This window comes from Nycticebus coucang, chromosome 1 (assembly GCF_027406575.1).
Source record: "Nycticebus coucang isolate mNycCou1 chromosome 1, mNycCou1.pri, whole genome shotgun sequence".
Classification (NCBI taxonomy): domain Eukaryota; kingdom Metazoa; phylum Chordata; class Mammalia; order Primates; family Lorisidae; genus Nycticebus; species Nycticebus coucang.
The window spans coordinates 82,607,833-82,633,512 of record NC_069780.1 but is presented as its reverse complement, the minus strand read 5'-3'; the positions used below and the strand labels follow the sequence as shown (position 1 = coordinate 82,633,512).

The 25,680-nt window shown below is 37.9% G+C and overlaps 1 protein-coding gene across 1 annotated transcript in view; it reads left to right on the top strand.

The window, feature by feature from the left end:
- The window catches only part of CTSO (cathepsin O), a 49,652-nt gene extending 25,424 nt beyond the window's left edge, over positions 1–24,228 (top strand). Inside the window, exons 6-8 of the mRNA XM_053583435.1 lie at positions 11,125–11,288; positions 11,876–11,968; positions 22,349–24,228. Of these exons, the coding sequence (XP_053439410.1) occupies positions 11,125–11,288; positions 11,876–11,968; positions 22,349–22,383 (292 nt within the window). The 3' untranslated portion in view covers positions 22,384–24,228. The remainder of the gene's footprint in view (positions 1–11,124; positions 11,289–11,875; positions 11,969–22,348) is intronic.
- Positions 24,229–25,680: the final 1,452 nt, after the last annotated feature.

Here is a 25,680-nt window from a genome sequence, read left to right as displayed (position 1 = left end):
ATCAGCGGAAAAACTCTGGTAACATGAAAAACCAGAATAGATCAACCCCCCCAAGGAAAGATATGGCATGTAATTGAAGATCCCATTCATAAACAACTGGCTTGATGTCAGAAATCGAATTCAGAATTTGTATGGCAAACAAGATTAACAAAGTAGAATTAGGAATTTGAGGAGAAATTCAAAAGTAGTCTCAAGAATTTATTGAATTTAAAGACAAAACCACCAAAGACTTAGACACACTGAAGCAAGAATTTGAAGCCCTCAAAGATATGAAAAATACAGTAGAATCCCTCAGTAACAGAATAGAACAAGCAGAAGAAAGGATTTCTGACATCGAAGATAAAGCTTTTGAACGCTCCTAAACGCTCAAAGAGGAAGAGAAATGGAGAGCAAAAATGGATCACTCTCTCAGAGAGTTCTGGGATAATTCGAAGAAGGTGAATATCCGAATCATAGGAGTTCCAGAAACAGATGAAGTGGCCTCGCTGGGCACAGAGGCCCTTCTGCATGAAATTATGAAAGAGAATTTTCCAGACATGCCTAGAGATTCTGAAATTCAGATAGTGGACAGCTTCAGAACCCCAGCACGACTCAACCCCAATAAGACATCCCCAAGGCATATCATAATTAACTTCACTAAAGTTAATATGAAGGAGAAAATCCTCAAAGCTGCCAGGAGAAAGAAAACCATTACCTTCAAAGGGAAGAATATTAGAATGACTGCAGATCTCTCTGCTGAAACTTTTCAAGCCAGAAGAAGGTGGTCACCAACTTTTAATCTCCTAAAGCAAAATAACTTTCAACCCCGGATCTTGTATCCAGCTAAACTGAGTTTCATTTATGATGGAGAAATTAAATACTTTAATGACATTCATATGTTGAAGAAATTTGCCATAACCAAACCAGCTCTTCAGGATATTCTCAGACCTATCCTCCATTATGACCAACACAATCCTATACCACAAAAGTAAACTCACTCAGAAACTTTGGATCAAACTCCAATTTCCACACTGGCAAAATGATTAAAAATGGCCACTGGACTTTTGAAAAACTCGATACCCAAAACTTCACCAGACTTATCAATATTCTCCATTAATGTGAACAGCTTAAACTGTCCTCTAAAGAGGCATAGGTTTGCTGACTGGATACAAAAACTCAGGCCAGATATATGTTGCATACAAGAGTCACATCTTAACCTAAAAGACAAACACAGACTCAGGGTGAAAGGATGGTCGTCCATATTTCAGGCAAATGGTAATCAGAAAAAAGCAGGTGTTGCAATTTTATTTGCAGATACAATAGGCTTTAAACCAACAAAAGTAAGGAAGGACAAGAATGGTCACTTCATATTTGTTAAGGGTAATACTCAATATGATGAGATCTCAATTATTAATATCTATGCACCCAACCAGAATGCACCTCAATTTATAAGAGAAACTCTAACAGACATGAGCAACTTGATTTCCTCCAGCTCCATAATTGTCGGAGATTTCAACACTCCTTTGGCAGTGTTGAATCGATCATCCACAAGAAGCTGAGCAAAGAAATCTTACATTTAAACCTAACCATCCAACATTTGGATTTAGCAGACATCTACAGAACATTTCATCCCAACAAAACTGAATACACGTACTTCTCATCAGCCCATGGAACTTACTCCAAAATCGATCACATCTTAGGTCACAAGTCCAACCTCAGTAAATTTAAAGGAATAGAAATTATTCCATGCATCTTCTCGGACCACCATGGAATAAAACTTGAGCTGAGTAACAACAGGAATCTGCATACTCATACAAAAACATGGAAGTTAAATAACCTTATGCTGAATGATAGCTGGGTCAGAGATGAGATTAAGAAAGAAATCGCCAATTTTTTGGAACAAAACAACAATGAAGACACGAACTATCAGAACTTCTGGGACACCGCAAAGGCAGTTCTAAGAGGGAAATTTATAGCACTGCAAACCTTCCTAAAGAGAATGGAAAGAGAGAAAGTTAACAACTTAATGGGACATCTCAAGTAACTGGAAAAGGAAGAATATTCCAACCCCAAACCCAGTAGAAGAAAAGAAATAACCAAAATTAGAGCAGAATTAAATGAAATTGAAAACAAAAGAATAATACTACAGATCAATAAATCAAAAAGCTGGTTTTTTGAAAAGGTCAATAAAATAGATAAACCTTTGGCCAACCTAATCAGGAAAAAAAGAGTAAAATCTCTAATCTCATCAATCAGAACAACAAAGATGAAATAACAACAGACTCCTCAGAAATCAAAAAAGTCCTTAATGAATATTACAAGAAACTTTATTCTCAGAAATATGAAAATCTGAAGGAAATTGACCAATACTTGGAAGCACGTCACCTTCCAAGACTTAGCCAGAATCAAGTGGAAATGTTGAACAGGCCCATATCAAGTTCGGAAATAGCATCAACCATACAAAATCTCCCTAAAAAGAAAAGCCCGGGATCAGATGGTTTCACGTCTGAATTCTACCAAACCTTTACAGAGGAATTAGTACCTATATTACTCAACCTGTTCCAAAAGGTAGAAAAAGAAGGAAGACTACCCAACACATTCTATGAAGCAAACATCACCCTGATCCCCAAACCAGGAAAAGACCCAACAAGAAAAGAAAATTATAGACCGATATCACTGATGAATATAGATGCAAAAATATTCAACAAGATCCTAACAAACAGAATCCAGCAACACATCAAACAAATTATACATCATGACCAAGTCGGTTTTATCCCAGGATCTCAAGGCTGGTTCAATATACGTAAATCTATAAATGTAATCCAGCATATAAAGAAATTAAAAAACAAAGACCATATGATTCTCTCAATCGATGCAGAAAAAGCTTTTGATAATATCCAGCATCCCTTCATGATCAGAACACTTAAGAAAGTTGGTATAGAAGGGACATTTCTTAAACTGATAGAGGCCATCTACAGCAAACCCACAGCCAATATCATATTGAATGGAGTTCAATTGGAATCATTTCCACTCAGATCAGAAACCAGACAAGGCTGCCCATTGTCTCCATTTCTTTTTAACATTGTAATGGAAGTTTTAGCCACTGCAATTAGGGAAGAAAAGGCGATCAAGGGTATCCATATAGGGTCAGAAGAGATCAAACTTTCACTCTTCGTGGATGATATGATAGTATATCTGGAAAACACTAGGGACTCTACTACAAAACTCTTAGAAGTGATCAAGGAATACAGCAGAGTCTCAGGTTACAAAATCAACATTCATAAATCGGTAGCCTTTATATATACCAACAACAGTCAAGTTGAAAAAACAGTTAAGGACTCTATCCCATTCATAGTAGTGCCAAAGAAGATGAAATATTTGGGAATTTATCTAACAAAGGACGTGAAAGATCTCTATAAAGAGAACTATGAAACTCTAAGAAAAGAAATAGCTGAAAATATTAACAAATGGAAAAACATACCATGCTCATGGCTGGGAAGAATCAACATAGTTAAAATGTCTATACTACCCAAAGCAATATATAATTTCAATGCAATCCCTATTAAAGCTCCACTGTCATACTTTAAAGATCTGGAAAAAACAATACTTCATTTTATATGGAATCAGAAAAAACCTCAAATAGCCAAGACATTACTCAGAAATAAAAACGAAGCAGGAGGACTTATGCTACTGGACCTCAGACTATACTACAAATCAATAGTGATCAAAACAGCATGGTATTGGCACAAAAACAGAGAGGTAGATGTCTGGAATAGAATAGAGAACCAAGAGATGAATCCAGCTACTTACCATTATTTAATCTTTGACAAGCCAATTAAAAACTTTCAGTGGGGAAAAGATTCCCTATTTAACAAATGGTGCTGGGTGAACTGGCTGGCAACCTGTAAAAGACTGAAATTGGACCCACACCTTTCACCATTAACTAAGATAGACTCTCACTGGATCAAGGATTTAAACTTAAGACATGAAACTATAAAAATACTAGAGGAGAGTGCAGGGAAAACCCTTGAAGAAATCGGGCTGGGCGAGTGTTTTATGAGGAGGACTCCCCCGGGCAATTGAAGCAGCTTCAAAAATACACTACTGGGACTTGATCAAACTAAAAAGCTTCTGCACAGCCAAGAACACAGTAAGTAAAGCAAGCAAACAGCCCTCAGAATGGGAGAAGATATTTGCAGGTTATGTCTCCGACAAAGGTTTAATAACCAGAATCCACAGAGAACTCAAATGCATTAGCAAGAATAGAACAAGGGATCCCATTGCAGGCTGGGCAAGGTATTTGAAGAGAACCTTCTCTGAAGAAGACAGGCGTGCGGCCTTCAGACATATGAAAAAATGCTCATCATCTTTAATCATCAGAGAAATGCAAATCAAAACTACTTTGAGATACGATCTAACTCCAGTGAGACTAGCCTATATCACAAAATCCCAAGACCAGAGATGTTGGCACGGATGTGGAGAAAAGGGAACACTTTTGCACTGCTGGTGGGAATGCAAATTAATACATTCCTTTTGGAAAGAGATATGGAGAACACTTAGAGATCTAAAAATAGATCTGCCATTCAATCCTGTAATCCCTCTACTGGGCATATACCCAGAAGACCAAAAATCACGTCATAACAAAGATATTTGTACAGAATGTTTATTGCAGCCCAATTCATAATTGCTAAGTCATGGAAGAAGCCCAGTTGCCCATCAACCCACGAATGGATTAATGAATTGTGGTATATGTACACCATGGAATATTATGCAGCCTTAAAGAAAGATGAAGACTTTACCTCTTTCATGTTTACATGGATGGAGCTGGAACATATTCTTCTTAGTAAAGTATCTCAAGAATGGAAGAAAAAGTACCCAATGTACTCCGCCCTACTTTGAGACTAATTTAGGGTTTTCACATGAAAGCTATAACCCAGTTACAACCTAAGAATAGGGGGAAGGGGAAAGGGAGGGGAGGGAGGAGGGAGGTGGGCAGAGGGAAGGGGATTGGTGGGATTACACCTGCGGTGCATCTTACAAGGGTATATGTGAAACTTGGCAAATGGTCTGTGAAGCTAGTGAATGATGCCCCATGATCATATCAATGTACACATCTGTGATTTAACAAAAAAAAAAATAAATAAAAATCCTCAAAGTGGGGAGAAAACACTTGAAGATATTGGCCTGGGGGAAGATTTTATGAAGACTTCTATGGCAATTGCAACAAGGACAAAAATAAACAAATGGCACTTAATTAAACTGAAAAGATTCTGTCTAGCTAAGGATACAACAACCAAAGCAAAGAGACAACCTTCAGAATGGGAAAAGATATTTGCATATTATGCATCGGATTTAATAATAGGATATTATTAATAATAATATTAAATAATATTATTATTTAATAATAATAACAGAGACCTCAAATTAATCAACAAAAGAAAGACTCAACAATCCCATATATCACTGAGCAAGAGACATGAATAGAACCTTCTTTAAAGAAGACAGTTGAATGGCTAACAAATATATGAAAAAATGTTCATTGTCCCTAATCATCAGAGGAACGCAAGTCAAAACTATCCTGAGATATCACCTAACACCGGTGACAATGCCCCACATTGCAACATCTCAAAGCTGTAGATGCTGGCTGGCATGGATGTGGAGAGAAGAGAACACTTTTACACTGCTGTTGGGACTGCAAACTAATGCAACCTTTTTAGAAGGAAGTATGGAGAATCTTCAAAGAACTCAAATTAGACTTCCCATTTGATCCTGCAATCCCATTACTAGGCATCTACCCAGAAGAAAAACAATCCTTTTATCATAAGGATATTTGCAATTGACTGTTTATCACAGCTCAATTTACAATCGCCAAAATGTAGGAACAGCCTAAATACCCAGGAATGGATTAACAAGCTGTGGTATATGTACACCATGGAATACTGTTCAACCATTAAAAACGCTGGAGTCTTTAGATGTTTTGTATTAACCTGGATGGAGGTGGAGCACATTCTTCTTGGTAAAGCATCACAAGAATGGAGAAGCAAGAATCCAATGTACTCAATTCTAATACGAAGGCAGGGGATGAGCTAACACAAGGGGTGGGGTAGGAGAATGAGGTAGAGTGGAGAGGGGAGCAGGAAGGGAAATGAGGGACATGGTTTATGGCACACGTCTTGGGGGCAGGACACAGTATAAGAGCAACTTTATCTAACAAATGCAATCAACGTAACTTAATTCTTTGTACCCTCAACAAATCCTAAACAATAGCCAGAAAAAAAAACAAAAAACATAAACTCACTTAATTTTAGAGAGTTTACAGTAAATGAAAAAACATGTAAAAAATATACATAGCAGCCATAAAGTTCGTGTGCAATTTTTAATTACACACTATTTTAAATTGCACGTGAACTTTATGGCCACCCTGCACATATGTGTCTGTGTGTGTGTGTGCACATAATATATATGTGACGGGAATTTTGTAGCTTTTTTGAACAGAGAAAATAGAGGAACTAAACTAAATTTGGATAAGGTAATAATGCCCTGTTACTTACGGATAGTGAATATAAAAGAATTCCTTGATCCAGATAGTATCCATCCATGGGAAATAAGGAAACCAAGGGTGAAATTGCATCCTTGAACAAAATGTAACCCTTTTAAATGAGCATAAATATGCCATTAGACTGGCATATTATTAGCACAGCAACAAAGGGCCTCGGAGTGACCCTAGGAACTGTATACCACATAGCCTTAATTCCACAGCTGGCAGGCAATGGGTTTATAATAAAATGTTCAAGTTCGCTGAGCACATTGGTTAACAACTCCTTTGTGGGTGTAGGTAATGTGCTTTCTAAAATGAGAAAGTGTGTTTCTATAAGCCATCAGTTCCTTAAGAGTATAATGGAAGAATATACACTAGAGGAAACTTGATTTTCAAAGTATCAGTAAAGGAAATTCAGGGAATCCCTTGTTATGACGGGAAATTAAAAAACGATTAGGAAAAAGCAAAAAAAAAAAAAGGCATTAGTTTGAATTAGGAGAGGGAGCTGATTATATTAGACTATATTAGACTGCAAGAAGATCTTTCTTTGATTGATTGATTCGTTCATTCATTCTTTCATTCAAATATTCACTGAATTTCTTCAGGTTCTGAGTATTTGGGAATGAACAAAACAGATAAAACTCACAGTCTGTATTTCAGTGATTGAGACAGGTAATAAACAAAACAAGTAAAAATATGTATGGCATGTTAGATTGTTAGATGTAATAATTTTTAAAGAGAAGAAAATAAAACAGTGTGAGGAACAAGAAAGATGGGGAGGGAGAATACAGTTTCAGAAAGGGTTGCCAGGGAGGACCTCGCTGAGAAGGTGACATGGAAGTGGAGACATGAAGAAATGTAGAGATTTAGCCATGCAGCTATCTGGTAGAACACTGTTTCAAGCAGAGGAAACTATACATGCAAAGGTCCTGTGGCAGAAACATGTCTGGCTCATTTGAAGAACAATGAGGAAGCCAGTGTGGTTGCAGTGGACAGAGGAAGGAAAAGACTAGCAGAAAACTGGGTCATGTTGATCACCAAGTAATAGTCTTAGAGCAGAGTATTGATTGAAAGAACAGTCTTGGAGATGAGAAACAGTGATTCCTCACAAGGTAAAGCCCTGCCTGATTTTTTATGGGAGATAGGAGAAAATGGAGTCAAGGAAGATTCCAAGCTTTTTGGTCTGAATGATTGATGAGATGGAATTGCTGTTAATAAGGCATGAAAGTCTAAGATCAGCACAGAGTTAGGAAGAAATATCAAGAGTTCAGTTGGGACGTGTAGGAAGTGATCTCAGAAGACACGGATAAGGGGACAGGGAAGTGAGAGAGGACAGAGAAAGCAATTTCTTTGTTAGCTAGTGAGTGCTCTGGGTAACCCAGCACTTAATCCTTCTGGGGAACACTGAGGCCAAAGTCATATCTGCACTTCAGCACCACCCACCCAAGATTATGATGATGATCATCTTCTGTGAGTCACCAGTTGAGAGTGCAGTTGATGTAAGTGAGGAGTGGGTTTGCTTCCCTGGCTCTGAGAGAGAGAGCACTCAAGCAAAGAGTGCAGAGTCTCATTGTTGCAAGCTGGGCTGGTGTGTATTGCAGTGGTGAGGGCCAGCTGATGTGGAAAGGTCTCCCAAAGCATTGGCTATAACCAAGCACTAGAACCGGTCCCTGGCATTTCAGTAATATTATTTCCATCTAAAGTGGGTGCCTGAGACACAGGCAGGGTCACACATCTACTGACCTGTAGGGCTGTATTAGAACTCATATCTACTCAACTCTGAAGCTCATACTTCTCCCCAACCCCACCTCCACCATTAAAGTCATGAACTCTTAGTTTTTCATTTCTTAGTGTCAACCTAGGGCACAGCTATCAGGTAAAAACTCCCTAAAACACTGTATAGAGCCTGAAAAGATCTAAGAAGGAAAAACACCTACCAAAACATAAAAACATAATGTAGTCTTAAAGCAAAGGGACCAGACTTCTTCATGATTTTTTGTTTATCAGACCCCGGACATTTAAGAACTCAAAGTAGAGTATGAGAAAATAAACAAAGGGAAGGCACCTACTACATCCATGTAGAACAATGGATGGGAAATTAGTATACAATATACTAATTCCAAAAGTAAATTTACATGATCAGGTATCAGTCATACAGGCTTGGTTTGATCACCAAATCTTGATAACAATAAATGTTGGGAAATCCTTTGAAGAGTGTAGGTTTTGTAAATTATTAATCTGTGAAATACATAGTAAGCTCATGGAACCAATCTTTGATAATATACCCATCATCGGCAATGCACCTTTTGATAGTATAATAGTTTTATACTTGGCTCATAATGGCAATAAAAATGTTGGAATATATTTTAACTTATTAAAACCTAGGATCTTTTTGAAAGGCAAGTGATAATGCCACTTAATTCAGAGGACAATTTGAAAACTTGTCTCCTGGTTATGTCTTCGATTGCCATCCTATTTATTATTTTCCAATATCATTTTTATCTTTCCCTCAGCTCCAGCTCAAAGTAGGGATTATTACTCAATTGTGTCTTTGATCTGCTTCTCTCATGATATCTAACTCTATCTTGGATGTGATTTATGTACAATAGTGCTTTTGTTTTCTTAAATGGATGGAGACAACTGTGTTCTAGTTAATACAGAGATTATTGTATATATCATATTTAAATTCTAAAATATTCAAAGAATTTTAATATAATAAAATAGACCTTGTGTACAGTAATTCCTATGCTTAACAAATGTTAGATAACTTAGAAATGAGGAAAGGAAAATGTTTTATTGCAAACTTAAGAGTATAACTATGTGCTAGACGTGCTACATAATTTATATCCTGCAAAATTACATCATATAATTTTATCTTTATTGATTCTTCATGGTAGGTGACATGACTGCAGTGTCCAGCTGGAATTTGATCCCAGGTGTGGGAAAATTCTAAACTTATCCAGATGCCTTTTAAAAAATTCTATAATCTTGCCCATCTCAGGGTAATTTTAATAATATCAATCATTATTATAGTGGGAAAAATTAGAAACATCTGCTTACTGATCTCCAAACTACAGATCTTCATGTTAATGGGCAATATGAATAAATATTTTTAAAAAGAGTATATAGTTTCCATTTCAACAAATTCCATTGTTATGCATTCAAATTTTTGCTCACATGTGAACAAAATATTTCCTTGCTAGAAATTAGTCTCCAGCTGGGCATCATGAGCAATTATTTACCCTTGCAAGCCACCAGTCCAACCATGGCTTGCTATAGCAATAAACTACCAAATGCTATCTTTATGGCCTGAACTATCAGTAACTTGGTTTCAGGGTCAGTCAACCACAAAGCTGACCTTTGAAATATGTAAATAATCTTTTGATCATATACTTTTAAGATTGATGAAAAACAAATGTATAAAACAAGACTTTATTGGTAGACGTCTATGTGTAAAAATAATAATTGTCTACTTTGCAGTCTTCACAATCTAGCACCTGGTTCTCCTTATGTCTTAACATTTCTTCCTCTCAGCTACTTTTGGGTCCTTTCCCTTTATTTTAAATCACATAAATAAATTGGCTAGTCTCTTGATCAAGGGCCACCTGTGTCAGAGATGACAAGAGATACCCAAATATTCCACTTACTACAAGAATCTCTATATTGTGGGTGGTGCCTGTGGCTCAGTGAGTAGGTTGCCAGCCCCATATACTGAGGGTGGCAGGTTTGAACCCAGCCCCAGCCAAACTGCAACAAAAAATAGCTGAGCATTGTGGTGGGTGCCTATAGTCCTAGCTCAGGCGTCCTCAAACTGTGGCCTGTGGGCCACATGAAGCGATAAGAATTGTATTTGGTCCCATTTTGTTTTTTACTTCAAAATAAGGTATGCGCAGTATGCATAGAAATTTGTTCATAGTTGTTTTTTTTTTTTTTTTTTTAACTATAGTCTGGCCCTCCAACAGTCTGAGGGACAGTGAATTGGCCCCCTGTTTAAAAAGTTTGAGGATGCCTGTTCTAGGTATTCGGAAGGCTGAGGCAAGAGAATCGCCTAAGCCCAGGAGTTGGAGGTTGCTGTGAGCTGTGATGCCCGATACTCTACTGAGGGTGATAAAGTGAGACTTTGTCTCTAAAAAAAGAATCTCTATATTGTAATTGGGTACTTTTCCAGCCGGCTACAAAATTTATTCACCATCTTCCTTTAAGCCAGACTTAGCAATATGACTGAGTTCTGGTAAATGAGATCCATGCAGATATATGCAGAAGTATTATGTGTTACTTCCAGCAATGTTTCTCAACAGAGATGTACACTTCTTCTCCTTTCTGTTTCCTGCTGTTTGAAATACGTGTAAAGTGGCTGGAGCCCCCGCAGCCATTTTGGGACCATGAACAAACCTCAAGAATGAAAACTTCATGAAGCAGAACAATGATATAGAAAAGTACTGGGTTCCTGATAGTCCAAAGCCCATACTAGTTCAAGACTCACAATCTCTCAAACTTCTTTTAGCCTCCATTATTCCTGCCTTTTTCAATTGCAATCAAACTTACTCATAATGATACTCAAATACATAATTTTTAATTTTACCATTTTTTTGTTTGTTTTTTGGTAGTGAGCAAGAAGATGAAATGGCAAAAGCACTTCTTACTTTTGGCCCTTTGGTAGTCATAGTGGATGCAGTAAGCTGGCAGGATTATCTGGGAGGCATAATACAGCATCATTGTTCTAGTGGAGAAGCAAATCACGCAGTTCTCATAACTGGTTTTGATAAAACTGGTAAGTATTAATAAGATCCAGGTGATTACTTTCCAATTTGGACTCTGAATGCCAAATGATTCACCATTCTATAGAATGTTGAACTTTGCTTTTGCTGTGTCCAAGTCCTCATAAATCTTCATAACTTCTCACTAATCTTACAGATGTAAATATCTTATCAGGTTCTACTCGTCATTTTCTTTGATGGATACCGAGTTAAAATGATGATGATTTTCGTCTAAAGCATGTGCATTCTCCATCTGGAATATTTATGTGATAATTGTTGGAAAAAAAGTGCTTACTATTTTATCACACATATCTAACAATTCTCTTTCTATTTTTTTCTTTTCTCAATTCCTTGGAAATGTCTATATGTGTTTATTTTTTGCAATCCTTGTGTTAAGCAAAATGAACTCAAACATACATTTCTACTAACTGGAGTGGGACACTAAGCGCAGCTCAGGTTGACCTTATTTAAGCATTACTTTACACTTATAATCTTTTCCTCAAGGCTGTTGTACTTATCAAGTACACAGTTTTAAATAAAGAAACTGATGTATTTGTTGGAAATATGAGTGCTCAAGGATTATTTCCACTTCTTTTTGTAGGAAGTACTCCATATTGGATTGTGCGGAATTCATGGGGAAGTTCATGGGGAGTAGATGGCTATGCCCACGTCAAAATGGGGAGTAATATCTGTGGTGAGTCACGAATTTGTGTTCAAAACTTAATGCTAAATATCAAGGAATATTCTTTGAATGTATCAAAAACACAGACCTATCTAATTTATAGTACTCTTCCAATTTACTCAAATCATCTTTTGCAATAACGATTGTAATCAATACAAGAATGTCTTAAAAAGATGCACTGATTAACATATTCATGTATATTTTTTTTTATTAAATCATAGCTGTGTACATTAATGTGATCATGGGGCACCATACACTGGTTTTATAGACCATTTGACACATTTTCATCACAGTGATTAACATAGCCTTCCTGGCATTTTCTTAGTTATTGTGTTAAGACATTTATATTCTACATTTACTAAGTTTCACCTGTACCCTTGTAAGATGCGCCGCACGTGTAATCCCACCAATCACCCTCCCTTCACCCATCCTCCCCCCTTTCCTTCCCTCCCTCTCTCCCTTCCCCATATTCTTAGGTTATAACTGGGTTATAGCTTTCATATGAAAGCCATGAATTAGTTTCGTAGTAGGGCTGAGTACATTGGATACTTTTTCTTCTATTCTTGAGATACTTTACTAAGAAGAATATGTTCCAGCTCCATCCTTGTAAACATGAAAGAGGTAAAGTCTCCATCTTTGTTTAAGGCTGCATAATATTCCATGGTGTACATATACCACAATTTATTAATCCATTCGTGGATCAATGGGCACTTGGGCTTTTTCCATGAGTTAGCATTTATGACTTGGGCTGCAATAAACATTCTTGTACGAATATCTTTGTTATAATGTGATTTTTGGTCTTCTGGGTATATACCTAGTAGAGGAATTATAGGATTCAATGGCAGATCTATTTTAAGATCTCTACGTGTTCTCCAAACATCTTTCCAAAAGGAATGTATTAATTTGCATTCCCACCAGCAGTGTAGAAGTGTTCCCTTTTCTCCCCATCCATGCCAACATCTCTGCTCTTGGGATTTTGTGATATGGGCTAATCTTACTGGAGTTAGATGATATCTCAAAGTAGTTTTGATTTGCATTTCTCTCATGATTAAGGATGATGAGCTTTTTTTCATATGTCTATAGGCCATGCACCTGTCTGCTTCAGAGAAGTTTCTCTTCAAGTTCCTTGCCCAGCCTGTGATGGAATAACTTGTTCTTTTCTTGCTTATGCGTTTGAGTTCTCTGTGGATTCTGTTTATTAAACCTTTGTCAGAGACATAACCTGCAAATATCTTCTCCCATTCTGAGGGCTGTTTGCTTGCTTGAATTACTTACTGTGTTCTTGGCTGTGCAGAAGCTTTTTAGTTTGATCAAGTCCCAGTAGTGTATTTTTGAAGCTGCTTCAATTGCCCGGGGGGTTCTCCTCATAAAATACTCGCCCAGACCTATTTCTTCAAGGGTTTTCCCTGCACTCTCTTCTAGCATTTTTATAGTTTCATGTCTTAAGTTTAAATCTTTAATCCAGTGAGAGTCTATCTTAGGTAATGGTGAAAGGTGTGGGTCCAGTTTCAGTCTTCCACAGGTTGCCGGCCAGTTCACCCAGCATCATTTGTTAAATAGGGAATCTTTTCCCCACTGAATGTTTTTAATTGGCTTGTCAAAGATCAGATAACAGTAAGTAGCTGGATTCATCTCTTGGTTCTCTATTCTGTTCCAGACATCTACTTCTCTGTTTTTGCCAGTACCATGCTGTTTTGATCACTATCGATTTATAGTATGATCTGAGGTCCAGTAGCGTGATTCCTCCTGCTTTGTTTTTATTTCTGAGTAATGTCTTGGCTATTTGAGTTTTTTTTCTGATTCCATATAAAATGAAGTATTATTTTTTTAAGATATTTAAAGTATGACCATGGAGCTTTAATAGGGATTGCATTAAAATTGTATATTGCTTTGGGTGGTATGGACATTTTCACAATGTTGATTCTTTCCATCCATGAGAATGGTATGTTTTTCCATTTGCTAACATTTTCAGCTATTTCTTTTCTTAGAGTTTCATAGTTCTCTTTATAGAGATCTTTTACGTTCTTTGTTAGATAAATTCCCAAATATTTCATATTCTTTGGCCCTGCTGTGAATGGAATAGAGTCCTTAACTGTTTTTTCAGCTTGACTATTGTTGGTATATATAAAGGGTACCGATTTTGAATGTTGATTTTGTAACCTGAGATGCCGCTGTATTCCTTGATCACCTCTAAGAGTTTTGTAGTACAAATCCCTGGTGTTTTCCAGGTATACAATCATCTCATCTGCAAAGAGCAAAAGTTTGATCTCTTCTGACCCTATATGGATACCCTTGATCGCCTTTTCTTCCCTAATTGCAGTGGCTAAAACTTCCCTTACAATGTTAAAGAGCAGTGGAGACTGTGGGCAGCCTTGTCTGGTTCCTGATATGAGTGGAAATGATTTCAATTTAACTCCATTCAATACGATATTGGCTGTGGGTTTGCTGTAGATAGCCTCTATTAGTTTAAGAAATGTCCCTTCTATACCAAGTTTCTTAAGTGTTCTGATCATAAAGGGATGCTGGATATTATCAAAAGCTTTTTCTGCATCGATTGAGAGAATCATATGGTCTTTGTTTTTTAATTTGTTTATGTGCTGAATTATACTTATAGATTTACGGATATTGAACCAGCCTTTAGACCCTGGGATAAAACCGACTTGGTCATGATGTATAATTTGTTTGATGTGTTGCTGGATTCTGTTTGTTAGGATCTTGTTGAATATTTTTGCCTCTATATTCATTAGTGATATTGGTCTATACTTTTCTTTTCTTGTTGGGTCTTTTCCTGGTTTGGGGATCAGGGTGATGTTTGCTTCATAGAACAAGTTGGGTAGTCTTCTTTCTTTTTCTGTATTTTGGAACAGGTTGAGTAATATAGGTACTAATTCCTCTTTAAAGGTTTGGTAGAATTCTGATTATGAAGCCATCTGGTCCTGGGCTTTTCTTTTTAGGGAGATTTTGCATGGTTGTGCTATTTCAGAACTTGATATTCGCCTGTTCAAAATTTCCACTTGATTCTGCCTAAGTCTTGGAAGGTGAGGTGCTTCCAACTATTGGTCAATTTCCTTTAGATTTTCATATTTCTGAGAATGAAGTTTCTTGTAATATTCTTAAGGATTTTTTTTTTTTTTTTTGTGATTTTTGGCCGGGGCTGGGTTTGAACCCGCCACCTCTGGCATATGGGACCGGCGCCCCACTCCTTGAGCCACAGGCGCTGCCCTATTCTTAAGGATTTTTTGAATTTCTGAGGAGTCTGATGTTGTTTAGTATTTTTTCATTTCTGATTGATAAAATTAGAGATTTTACTCTTTTTTTCCTGGTTAGGTTAGCCAAAGGTTTATCTATTTTATTGATCTTTTCAAAAAACCAACTTTTTGATTTATTGATCTGTTGTATTATTCTTTTGTTTTCAATTTCATTTAATTCTGCACTAAATTTGGTTATTTCTTTTCTTTTACTGGGCTTAGGGTTGGTATGTTCTTCCTTTTCCTGTTGCTTGAGATGTCACATTAAGTTGTTAACTTTCCATTCTGTAGAGGAAGGCTTGCAGTGCTATAAATTTCCTTCTTAGGACTGCCTTTGCGGTATTCCAGAGGTTCTGATAATTCGTGTCTTCATTGTGGTTTTGTTCCAAAAATTTGGCCATTTCCTTCTTGGTCTCATCTCTGACCCAGCTATCATTCAGCATAAGGTTATTTAACTTCCATGTTTTTGTATGAGTATGCAGATTCCTGTTGTTACTGAATTCAACATTTATTCCATGGTGGTCTGAGAAGATGCAATGAATAATTTCTAATCCTTTAAATTTACAGAGGTTAGACTTGTGACCTAAAGATGTGATCAATTTTGGAGTATGTCCCGTGGGCTGATGAGAAGTATATGTATTCAATTTTGCTGGGATGAAATGTTCTGTAGATGTTTGCTAAATCCAAATGTTGGATGGTTAGGTTTAAAACTAAAATTTCTTTGCTCAACTTCTTATTGGAGGATCTATCCAACATGGCAAAAGGAGTGTTAAAATCTCTAACTATTATGGAGCTGTAGGAAATCAAGTTGCTCATGTCTGTTAGAGTTTCTCTTACATATTGAGGCACATTCTGTTTGGGTGCATAAATATTAAAAATTGAAATCTCATCATATTGAGTATTACCCTTAACAAATATGAAGTGACCATTCTTATCCTTCCTCACTTTTATTGGTTTAAAGCCTATTGTGTCTGCAAATAGAATTGCAACACCTGCTTTTTTCTGATTACCAGTTGCCTGAAATATGGATGACCATCCTTTCACCATGAGTCTATATTTATCATTTAAGGTAAGATGTAATTCTTGTATGCAGCAAATATCTGGCCTGAGTTTTTGTATCCAGTCATCCAACCTGTGCCTCTTTAGAGGACAGTTTAAGATGTTCACGTTAATGGAGAATATTGATAAGTCTGATAAAAATTTGGGTGTTGAGTTTTTTGAAAGTCCAGTGGACATTTTCAATCCTTTTGCCACTATGGAAGTTGGAGTTTGAGCAAAAGTTTCTGAGCGAATTTACTTTTGTGGTAAAGGATTGGTCCGGTCATTATGGAGTATAGGTCTGAGAATATCCTGAAGAGCTGGTTGGGTTATGGCAAATTTCTTCAACATGTGAATGTCATTAAAATATTTAATTTCTCCATCATAAATTAAACTCAGTTTAGCTGGATACAGGATCTGGGGTTGAAAGTTATTTTGTTTTAGGAGATTAAAAGTCGATGACCACCCTCTTCTGGCTTGAAAAGTTTCAGCAGAGAGATCTGCAGTCATTCTAATATTCTTCCCTTTGTAGGTAATGGATTTCTTACGTCTGGCTGCTTTCAGAATTTTCTCCTTCATATTAACTTTAGTGACGTTAATTATGATATGCCTGAGTGATGTCTTATTCAGGTTGAGTGGTGCTGGGGTTCTGAAATTGTCTGCTATCTGAATTTCAGAATCTCTTGGCATGTCTGGAAAATTCTCTTTCATAATTTCCTGGAGAAGGGCCTCTGTGCCTTGCGAAGCCACTTCATCACTTTCAAGGATTCCAATGAGGCAGATATTATTCTTCTTTGAATTATCGCAGAGCTCTCAGAATGATCCGTGTTTGCTCTCCATTTTTCTTCCTCTTTGAGAGTTTGGGAGCGTTCAAAAGCTTTGTCTTCAATGTCAGAAATTCTTCTGGTTGCTCCACTCTGTTACTGAGGGATTCTACTGTACTTTTCAGATCTTTGAGGGCTGCAAATTCTTGCTTCAGTGTGTCAAAATCTTTGGTGGTTTTGTCTTTATTTTTTTTTGTTTGTTTGTTTTGTTTTGTTTGTAGAGACAGAGTTTCATTCTACCCTTGGTAGACTGCCGTGGCATCACAGCTCACAGCAACCTCCAACTCCTGAGTTTAGGCGATTCTCTTGTCTCAGCCTCCCAAGTAGCTGGGTCTTTATTTTTTTTTTATTATTAAATCATAGCTGTGTACATTAATGTGATCATGGGGCACCAGACACTTGTTTTATAGACCGTTTGACACATTTTCATCACACTGGTTAACATAGCCTTCCTGGCATTTTCTTAGTTATTGTGTTAAGACATTTATATTCTACATTTACTAAGTTTCACATGTACCCTTGTAAGATGCACCGCAGGTGTAATCCACCAATCACCCTTTCTCTGCTCATCCTCCCTTCTCCCTCCCCTCTCTCTCCCCCTTCCTCCTATTCTTAGGTTATAACTGGGTTATAGCTTTCATGTGAAAGCCATAAATTAGTTTCATAGTAGCACTGAGCACATTGGATACTTTTTCTTTCATTCTTGAGGTACTTTACTAAGAGGAATATGTTCCAGCTCCATCCATGTAAACATGAAAGAGGTAAAGTCTTCATCTTTCTGTAAGGCTGCATAATATTCCATGGTGTATATATACCAACATTTATTAATCCATTCCTGGATCAATGGGCACTTGGGCTTTTTCCATGACTTAGCAATTATGAATTGGGCTGCAATAAACATTCTGGTACAAATATCTTTGTTATGATGTGATTTTTGGTCTTCTGGGTATATACCTAGTAGTGGAATTATAGGATTGAATGGCAGATATATTTTTAGATCTCTAGGTGTTCTCTAAACATCTTTCCAAAAGGAATGTAGCAATTTGCATTCCCACCAATAGTGTTAAATTCGTTAAGTTTGAGACAACTTTTGAATTTCTCCTCGAATTTCTAATTACAAGTTTTCCTCCATTCTACTAATCTTGTTTGCAATCCAAATTCTGAATTTGATTTTTGACATCTTGGCCAGCTGTTTATGAATGGGATCTTCAGTTACATCTGCCATATCTTTCCTTGGGGGTGTTGATGTATTCTGATATTCATGTTACCAGAGTTTTTCCACTGATTCTGCCCCATGATTATTTTACACCATTTGACTTTCCACCTGGAGCTTTGTCGAGGACCTGTAAAGTTCTATGGCCTGAGAAACTGGAGACCTGTTTGGTGTGGTGGGGCTAAGTGGCTCTGTCTGTGTTCAGCTGGTCTCTGTCTGACCCTAGTGAAACAGTTACTCTGGGTTGAAGTTTCAGCTGTGGAAAAATACCAGCAATTAAGTCACCCCGCCCCCACAGGTAACAATTGGAAAAGGAAAATCAAACCTTCCTAGACCCACACACCCAGGGCACCACTTGGATAGTCCTCGGGTTATTGGCTCAGTTCAAAAGATCCAAATCAATTGTTTCAGTCAGCACCTGTCTCAGTTGGGAGAGTTTAAAAGGTCTCTGGCAACTAGATCGCAGGGGTCTGCTGACAACTCAAATATGACTTGCTCTGTGCTCTGTGAAGTCAGGAGGACCCACCCAGCAATTAGATCAGTCTGGGAAGGTTGATGCCTCCTTCCCCAGCTTGCACCTCTGTCACACCCAGTCACTGATAACCCCGCAGGGCAGTGACCCAGTTGCCTCCAATACGCACATACTCCAGGGGTTTGCACCTGCCTGAATCACAAGGAACTCTATGTCTGCTCCACCAGACTGTTGCTCTCTGCCTCTATCCTTCAGAGGGAGGTGAGGCCTGACAACCTTGGGTGCCTGATGGAGGCTGGGGGGCTGTTCATTCAGTTCCAGCCCCACCCCTGATGGATGTTACGGACAGAACAGAACAAGTTTGTAGTAATTTGTTTCTGTCCCTGCTAAATTCCCCTGCAGAAGAGAAGCTGTTTTGAGTTCCCAGAACCTGTGCCTCAGGCCCTGTCTTTGCTCCTGCAGGTTTGTATTCCCAGCACAGTTAGCTGTCAGTTCTAGCCTCCTGCCTTCCTTTGTCTATAGGCTGATGATCCCCTGAGGGCCAGGTGCGTCTTAGGCTCAGTAAAGCTGTCCTCTGGGTCAGCCCAGCCCTGGGAATCTGCTGGCTCTGCGTATGCATTTTCTAGTCCTTGCGCTCCACCCAGGCCAGTACCGACTCACTCAAAACCTTTACTCACGGGGCCTGCGTTTCCGTCCCAGATCTGTTCCATGATGGTTGCCACCTGAGAAGATGCCCGGCCTCCAGTTGCCCAGACAGACAGGGGGTGTGACTTTGGAATACCCAGGGGTGAGCCCTATTGTTGCCAAGAACGGCTGATACTCTGTGTCTCAGGGCACCACCACTCAGGTGTGGTTCCCTCTCAGCCAACCGTCCTCTCCTCACTCCCCTGCTGCAGAATCAGCACTAATGAGCTGCAGTCCAGGCCCTGTCCACACCCCTCGAGAAATCACCCAAGAATCTGGACTCCTGGGGGACAGGCCTCCAGACCTCAGAGTGAGAGTGGAGGGGAGTGCCGGGAGCTCAGAATTGCTGTTAGAGAAAATATACAGTTTATACAGTTTTATGCCTGGCAGGAGAATGCCATGGCACCCTAGTAGGGGAGGTAGGTCCAGTTTTTAGAGGGTCTCTCCCATGGAGTGTAGTGGGAGGACCTTTGAACTCTGCCTGGTTGTTTGTGGGGCACTCTGAGCCATTCTCATGGGGGAGGGGACTCCCGTCCGCTTGGTGGTGATGGATTTTCTACCTTTTGTTTGTATCCTTGGGGTCGTAGCTCACCTCAGCGGGGTTGTTGTGCATTCTTCAACCTTCTCTCTTGGTGCAGCTCTAATCCACCAGGTTACTTGCTAAATTTCTGTCCTTTAACTCTCCTTCTGGATGGGAGCCTCTGTGGAAAGCTGGCTTCAGTCAGCCATCGTGTCTCCACCCCCCAACATATTCATATTTTCAGAGGAAGACATCGTATTAAAAAATTGCATGTATTATAAAATTGCATTTATATATATATAAATACACACACACATAAGAAGTAATCATTTACCAAAATTAACTACTTTAAAAATCACATTAACACTCACTTTAGGGTTCTGAACTTCTCCAGTAATAATTTCTTCCTTCCTTCCTGCCTCCCTTTCTTCCTTTCTTCCTTCTTTTCTTCTGCATTCCTGGAGAACCTCTCAGCAGTCACTAGGTAGTCTACAGGCATGAAATGTATTTTTATTCAACATTCATATTTTGTAACTGTGAATTTATCTTATTTCTGTATTATAATACCTGCTCAATGATTCTTAAGAATAAGTTTTCTTTGTTTCAAAATATATGAAAATCTTAACATTAGTATTATTTCTGACATATTAATAATGTGCCTCTGGTCACCTGAAAAATTCAAGTAAACCAGCCATCATAATTGAGAGGCCTAGGCAAATTCTAAACATGGTATTCTTTTTTGATGAATAGCATTTGTTTTAATTAATCACAAACCTAACTAAACTAACCAGTTTTTTATCTATATTCTAAAACCTGTATTTAAACCTATACTTCTATTTTTTTTTTTTTTTTTGGTCTAGAAAATCACCTTATTTCCAAATCAAGCTAAACGAAACATAAATTGCATTTTATTTCTCATTACCCTTTGTTATAGAACATATACAGTTGTAAATAATTGCAGAAGCTTCCATATTGTGATACGTACAAAAGAGAGTTACAGAAAAATTTGAGATGTGATCTAGTGAATATTGTCCCGTCGTCGTTCCATAAAGTAGAATCCATGAGAGTTAATAAATTCTCAATGAAACGATTTTCAAAAATTATTCATTGAAAAGAGTCAACATCTCAGAAATCTTTTGGCCAGAGCACTAGAAGCCCAATCAGACCCCTGCTTTTTAGCATCACTGGGGGTTTGCACATCTTTGGAACTTCAGATAAATTACTGCTGCCTCTCCCTGAACATCTGCTCGTGAACATAATTTATCTCTAACAGTGGACAGTGGTACCTGGATTTGGGCTGAGGGCTGGCTGTTTTCAAAGCTCTGATAGGAGAGGTGTGTGAACATATTAAATAAATCAGGCATTTGCTTAGATGATAATTACCTCAAATATGATCCTTTATTCTTTGCCACAATCTTTCCCTGAAACTCAGCTACTGAGGATGAGTTAAGATAATTTCTTCTGGGTGGCACCGGCCCCATATACCGAGGGTGGCGGGTTCAAACCCGGCCCTGGCCAAACTGCAACCAAAAAATAGCCGGGCGTTGTGGCGGGCGCTTGTAGTCCCAGCTACTTGGGGGGCTGAGGCAAGAGAATCGCTTAAGCCCAGGAGTTGGAGGTTGCTGTGAGCTGTGTGAGGCCACGGCACTCTACTGAGGGCCATAAAGTGAGACTCTGTCTCTACAAAAAAAAGAAAAAAAAATAAAAGATAATTTCTTCTCCCTGTCTACTTTCACAATAGGAGTCTGAAGGGCCTGATTGGTTATTAATTATACAGGAATCCAAATTCTTCCTGAATGTAAGTTATTCCCTGTAAGATACATACCTGATGGCAGCTGTATTACTCCTACGAGCAATAGTATCAGGCAGTAGTATTCGATAGCCCCAAGAGATTTCAAAGATGTGGTTAATTACAACGAAGTCCAATCTTCAGATAGACTATTTATGACTTTCATCATGATGTTCAGATCTATGTTCTTGTGTATTAACAAAACATAGCACATTTGTGATTTATTGAAATTATACTTGAGTTCAAATCTTAGAGTTTGAATTATGAAATTATACCTAAAATAATTTTGTAAGTTATTTTGCCTCTAAGAAATGTAGATTAATGCAATATAGGTTTCAGAATCATTCACCTATTTAGTTAGGTAGCTTTTGTTGTAAACATTTTTTTTTTTTAAAGTTTTTGTAGTTTCTCATCTGACAAAATTTTTCTAATATCTGCTTTTGATGATGTCCTGTTACACTGACAGGTAATAATAACTATTACATTATTTTCCTAATAGATAGTCTTTCTGAACCCAAATCAAAATTAAGTTTTAATTTGTTACTTAAAAGGCATCTAAAGAGGAAATAGACTAGTACTAATAATTTCTCTTTTCTTCCCGTAGGTATTGCGGATTCAGTTTCTGCTGTATTTGTGTGACACATGGGGCAGGTGAAGAGATAACTACAAAAATGAAGGATTTCATAATACGGTGTAATATCATACTTCATCACAAGTCTTATTCAACTCCAGGCTTCAGCGACTGCCTACAAACAATGCTAGCTAGGGGCCCAGGAGTACTGAAACTAAGTTGTAGAATGTTCCCTTCTTGTAGAGAGAAGGGTAAGCAACGACTAAGAGGAAGGACCCACCAGCAGCTCTCCAGCCTGTAAGGAAACCTGTGGAACAGTTTCCTACCCTGGGAGGAAGGTCAGATTAGGAGATATTTTAGGCCCCTCCAATTTGAAGAGACTCTTGTTTGGTTTTGTTTCCTTATTATCTGTTTGCTTGCTTATTTGTTTTTAATGAGGTTCTTCATATGGGATCAAAGAGGTGGTAAGAATTTATTTTCTTTTCCAGGATGTAATCATTAACCTTAGATTACCCTTCTACACATGAAGGGCCAAATTAAAATTAGGTGTGCCTCACACAAGTGCAAGAGCAGCCCTCTGAGATGAAATATCAGGGTTTGAAACATCAAGTGCTTTACCTCAACAAAGAGTGCTTTGTTAGGCCTTGAATAGCAAAGTGACCATGGAGGCAAAAACAAAGGCAAATCGCTTCTTAAGACAAACAGTTAAACACGGATAGAAATTAAATCACCAATATGGCAACTATGTGATCAGAAATCTCTAGTAGCATTCATGAGAGACATATTGTTTGGAAATTTTCATTGCTGATAGGAAACCCACACATTTTAGTTCTTCACTTTCTCCCCTGTATTAGAGAAAAAGTATGATGCCACATTTTCTCACCCTCTTCCTCTTCCACTGAGTTTTCCTAGTGGTTTGGCTTCCCTGTCCAAACAATTAAGTCTCACTTTTACTTTCTAGTTCTATTTTCTAGCTATTTTCTTGCCTCCCTTTATCTCTGTGCCTTTATCAACATTAGACTCTCACCTCCAGCTTTCTCCGGTGATTTGTGAGCTCCACTTTTTTCAAAGTCCAATCTCTTAACCTGGGCAGAATGGATCAGCCAAAGTGTGAGCTCCCCAGACTGTAGCCTTGTTTTCTCCTTGGATTTTTGGGTCTCCAGTCCTAACTGCTTCTTTGTTCACCGCTTTTTACTTTCACTTGGCTCTCTGTCATGGTGCCTGTATCTCTTGCGTCATTAATTGCGTGGGTGATTTCAGGTGCTAGGACACAAGTGCAGTTTTGATAAACTTGCATCCTCAGTGAGAATCAGTCATCCTGTGCACAGAGAGGGGACTCTTCGTTCTGCTCATACCCCACAACCCAGAAACAAAGCCATTTCTTGCATTGCCCTGGAATGACCTTAGTAAGAGCTGAGCTTCTGATTGAGCAAAGGTACAACATATTAAGTAAGTTAATACAGGAACTTCATTTCAAGGACTACATATATCAACATTACTTCTCTAAAGTTCTTCATTATTTTCTGACATAGAACATCTGAACAAAAATAAAACTTAGGCTACAGAAGCCACTAAAAAAATTCAAGGCAATCTCATTTTTTTTCTCTGATTTTTTATCCTTTATCCTTCCTCTTTATTAGAAAAACAAAATACTGTGTTTATTTTTGTACACCAACCTGAACTAATCTCAGTATGTGCTGACTCAGGTTTTAGAGATACTCCAAGAAGACAAATACTGACATTTTCGTTCTAGTTTGTGTTGTTACTGACTTTGTACGTGATATAAATGCTTTCCTAAAATTCTTTTTCAAATGTTAAAGGATTTTGAATGTCTCAAAATGGTTAATACTTCGCAGCTGTTCTGGGTTTTGATGACTTTGTAATAAAACAACCTATATTTGACTTTGGTTTAAAAAGAATCCATTCTGAAGTATGTGGCTTCCTTTTTGTCAACATAGTATTCATGCGCTTTATATTCATGCCGACTTTTTTCAGCTCTACATCCATAAATCCAATTTCTGGTTGTCTCCACAGACATGTAACCTCAATGTCTCTAACGCACCATTCATCATCCTTCCTGCCCCCATCCCAGAAAAGCTGCCTTCACCTCCTGGGGCCTTTATTTTGATTAACAGCATCAACATTATATAATCACCCAATCAATAAAATCAAGAGAAATCCTGAGTATTTAATGAGGTCAGCTACACCTTGATAAGCCATCCCTCCGTCATTTATCTCCTGTTTCTATTGTCCTTTCTTAGATGCATGTCCAGTAGTTTCTCTTATTTCCACTGTTCAGTCATCTACTCCTTAAACTCCATGTCCTTTAATATAGGAGTTCTCAAAGTAAAGTCCTCGACCAGAAGCCCCGTGATGAAGATGGATGTTATTATAAACCATCTATCATATTTACCTTGAATGTACTTTTCTCACAGACATCATCATGTCATTCTTCTGTTTGAAAACATTCAGGGGCTCCTATTAAGATAACACACAAGCTCCTGTAAGTGAGTTTTGTGAAGTAGCCCCTCTCTCCCTTTTCAGCCCAGATTGCAGCTTTGCTGCCTGGGGATGTGTTGAGCTCCAGCCATAAAACTGTTGAAGTCACAGCCATGAAATCTTCACATAATGATTATGAGGCATAATGAAAGTCACCAACATGTTCCTGGATATGGTCTCACAAGGATCTCTAAGTGAATACTGAATTAGTCAACCTTACAGTGATTTTCTAACTCATTAAAGAATTACAATTTAATGTGGATGGTCAGCACTGTAAACATGAATGGGACAAGGGGGGGGAACTGGCATTATAAATTGTTTTGATATTTACATTAAGAATTACTAATATATTCTTTGAAAAAACTCTTCAAACAATATAGTTTAATCACACCAAGAAATATAGCTGTATAAACTAAATCAAATAATACACAAAAAGAATGACACATAGCATTTGTTCCAATATTCCAATGTATTTTGGTGACAGAACGTCTAGTAACATATATTTTTTTCTAGAGAAATAGTAAAGATTATAAAGTACTTCTATATTTATACAGATAGGAAACTGGGCTTCAACTGGTGTTTGCACCAGAGGAGACAGTTATAAGTAACAGAGCCAGAATTTGCTCTCAAGCTTGCTGATTGCAAACTAGTGCCCTTAGCCACCATGAAATTTGCCTCAATTTTTTCAGCATAACCACCATTGGCTACTATGTCTGCACACACACACACAGGCATATTATTGAGGCATATTATTGATGCTATTATACTTTATGTATTGTATTCACTTTACATTCAAACTAGACAATACGATCCTTACAAGAAAAAAAACTTGTAATTGGAACCAAAGAGTAGTTTGATTTTTATCA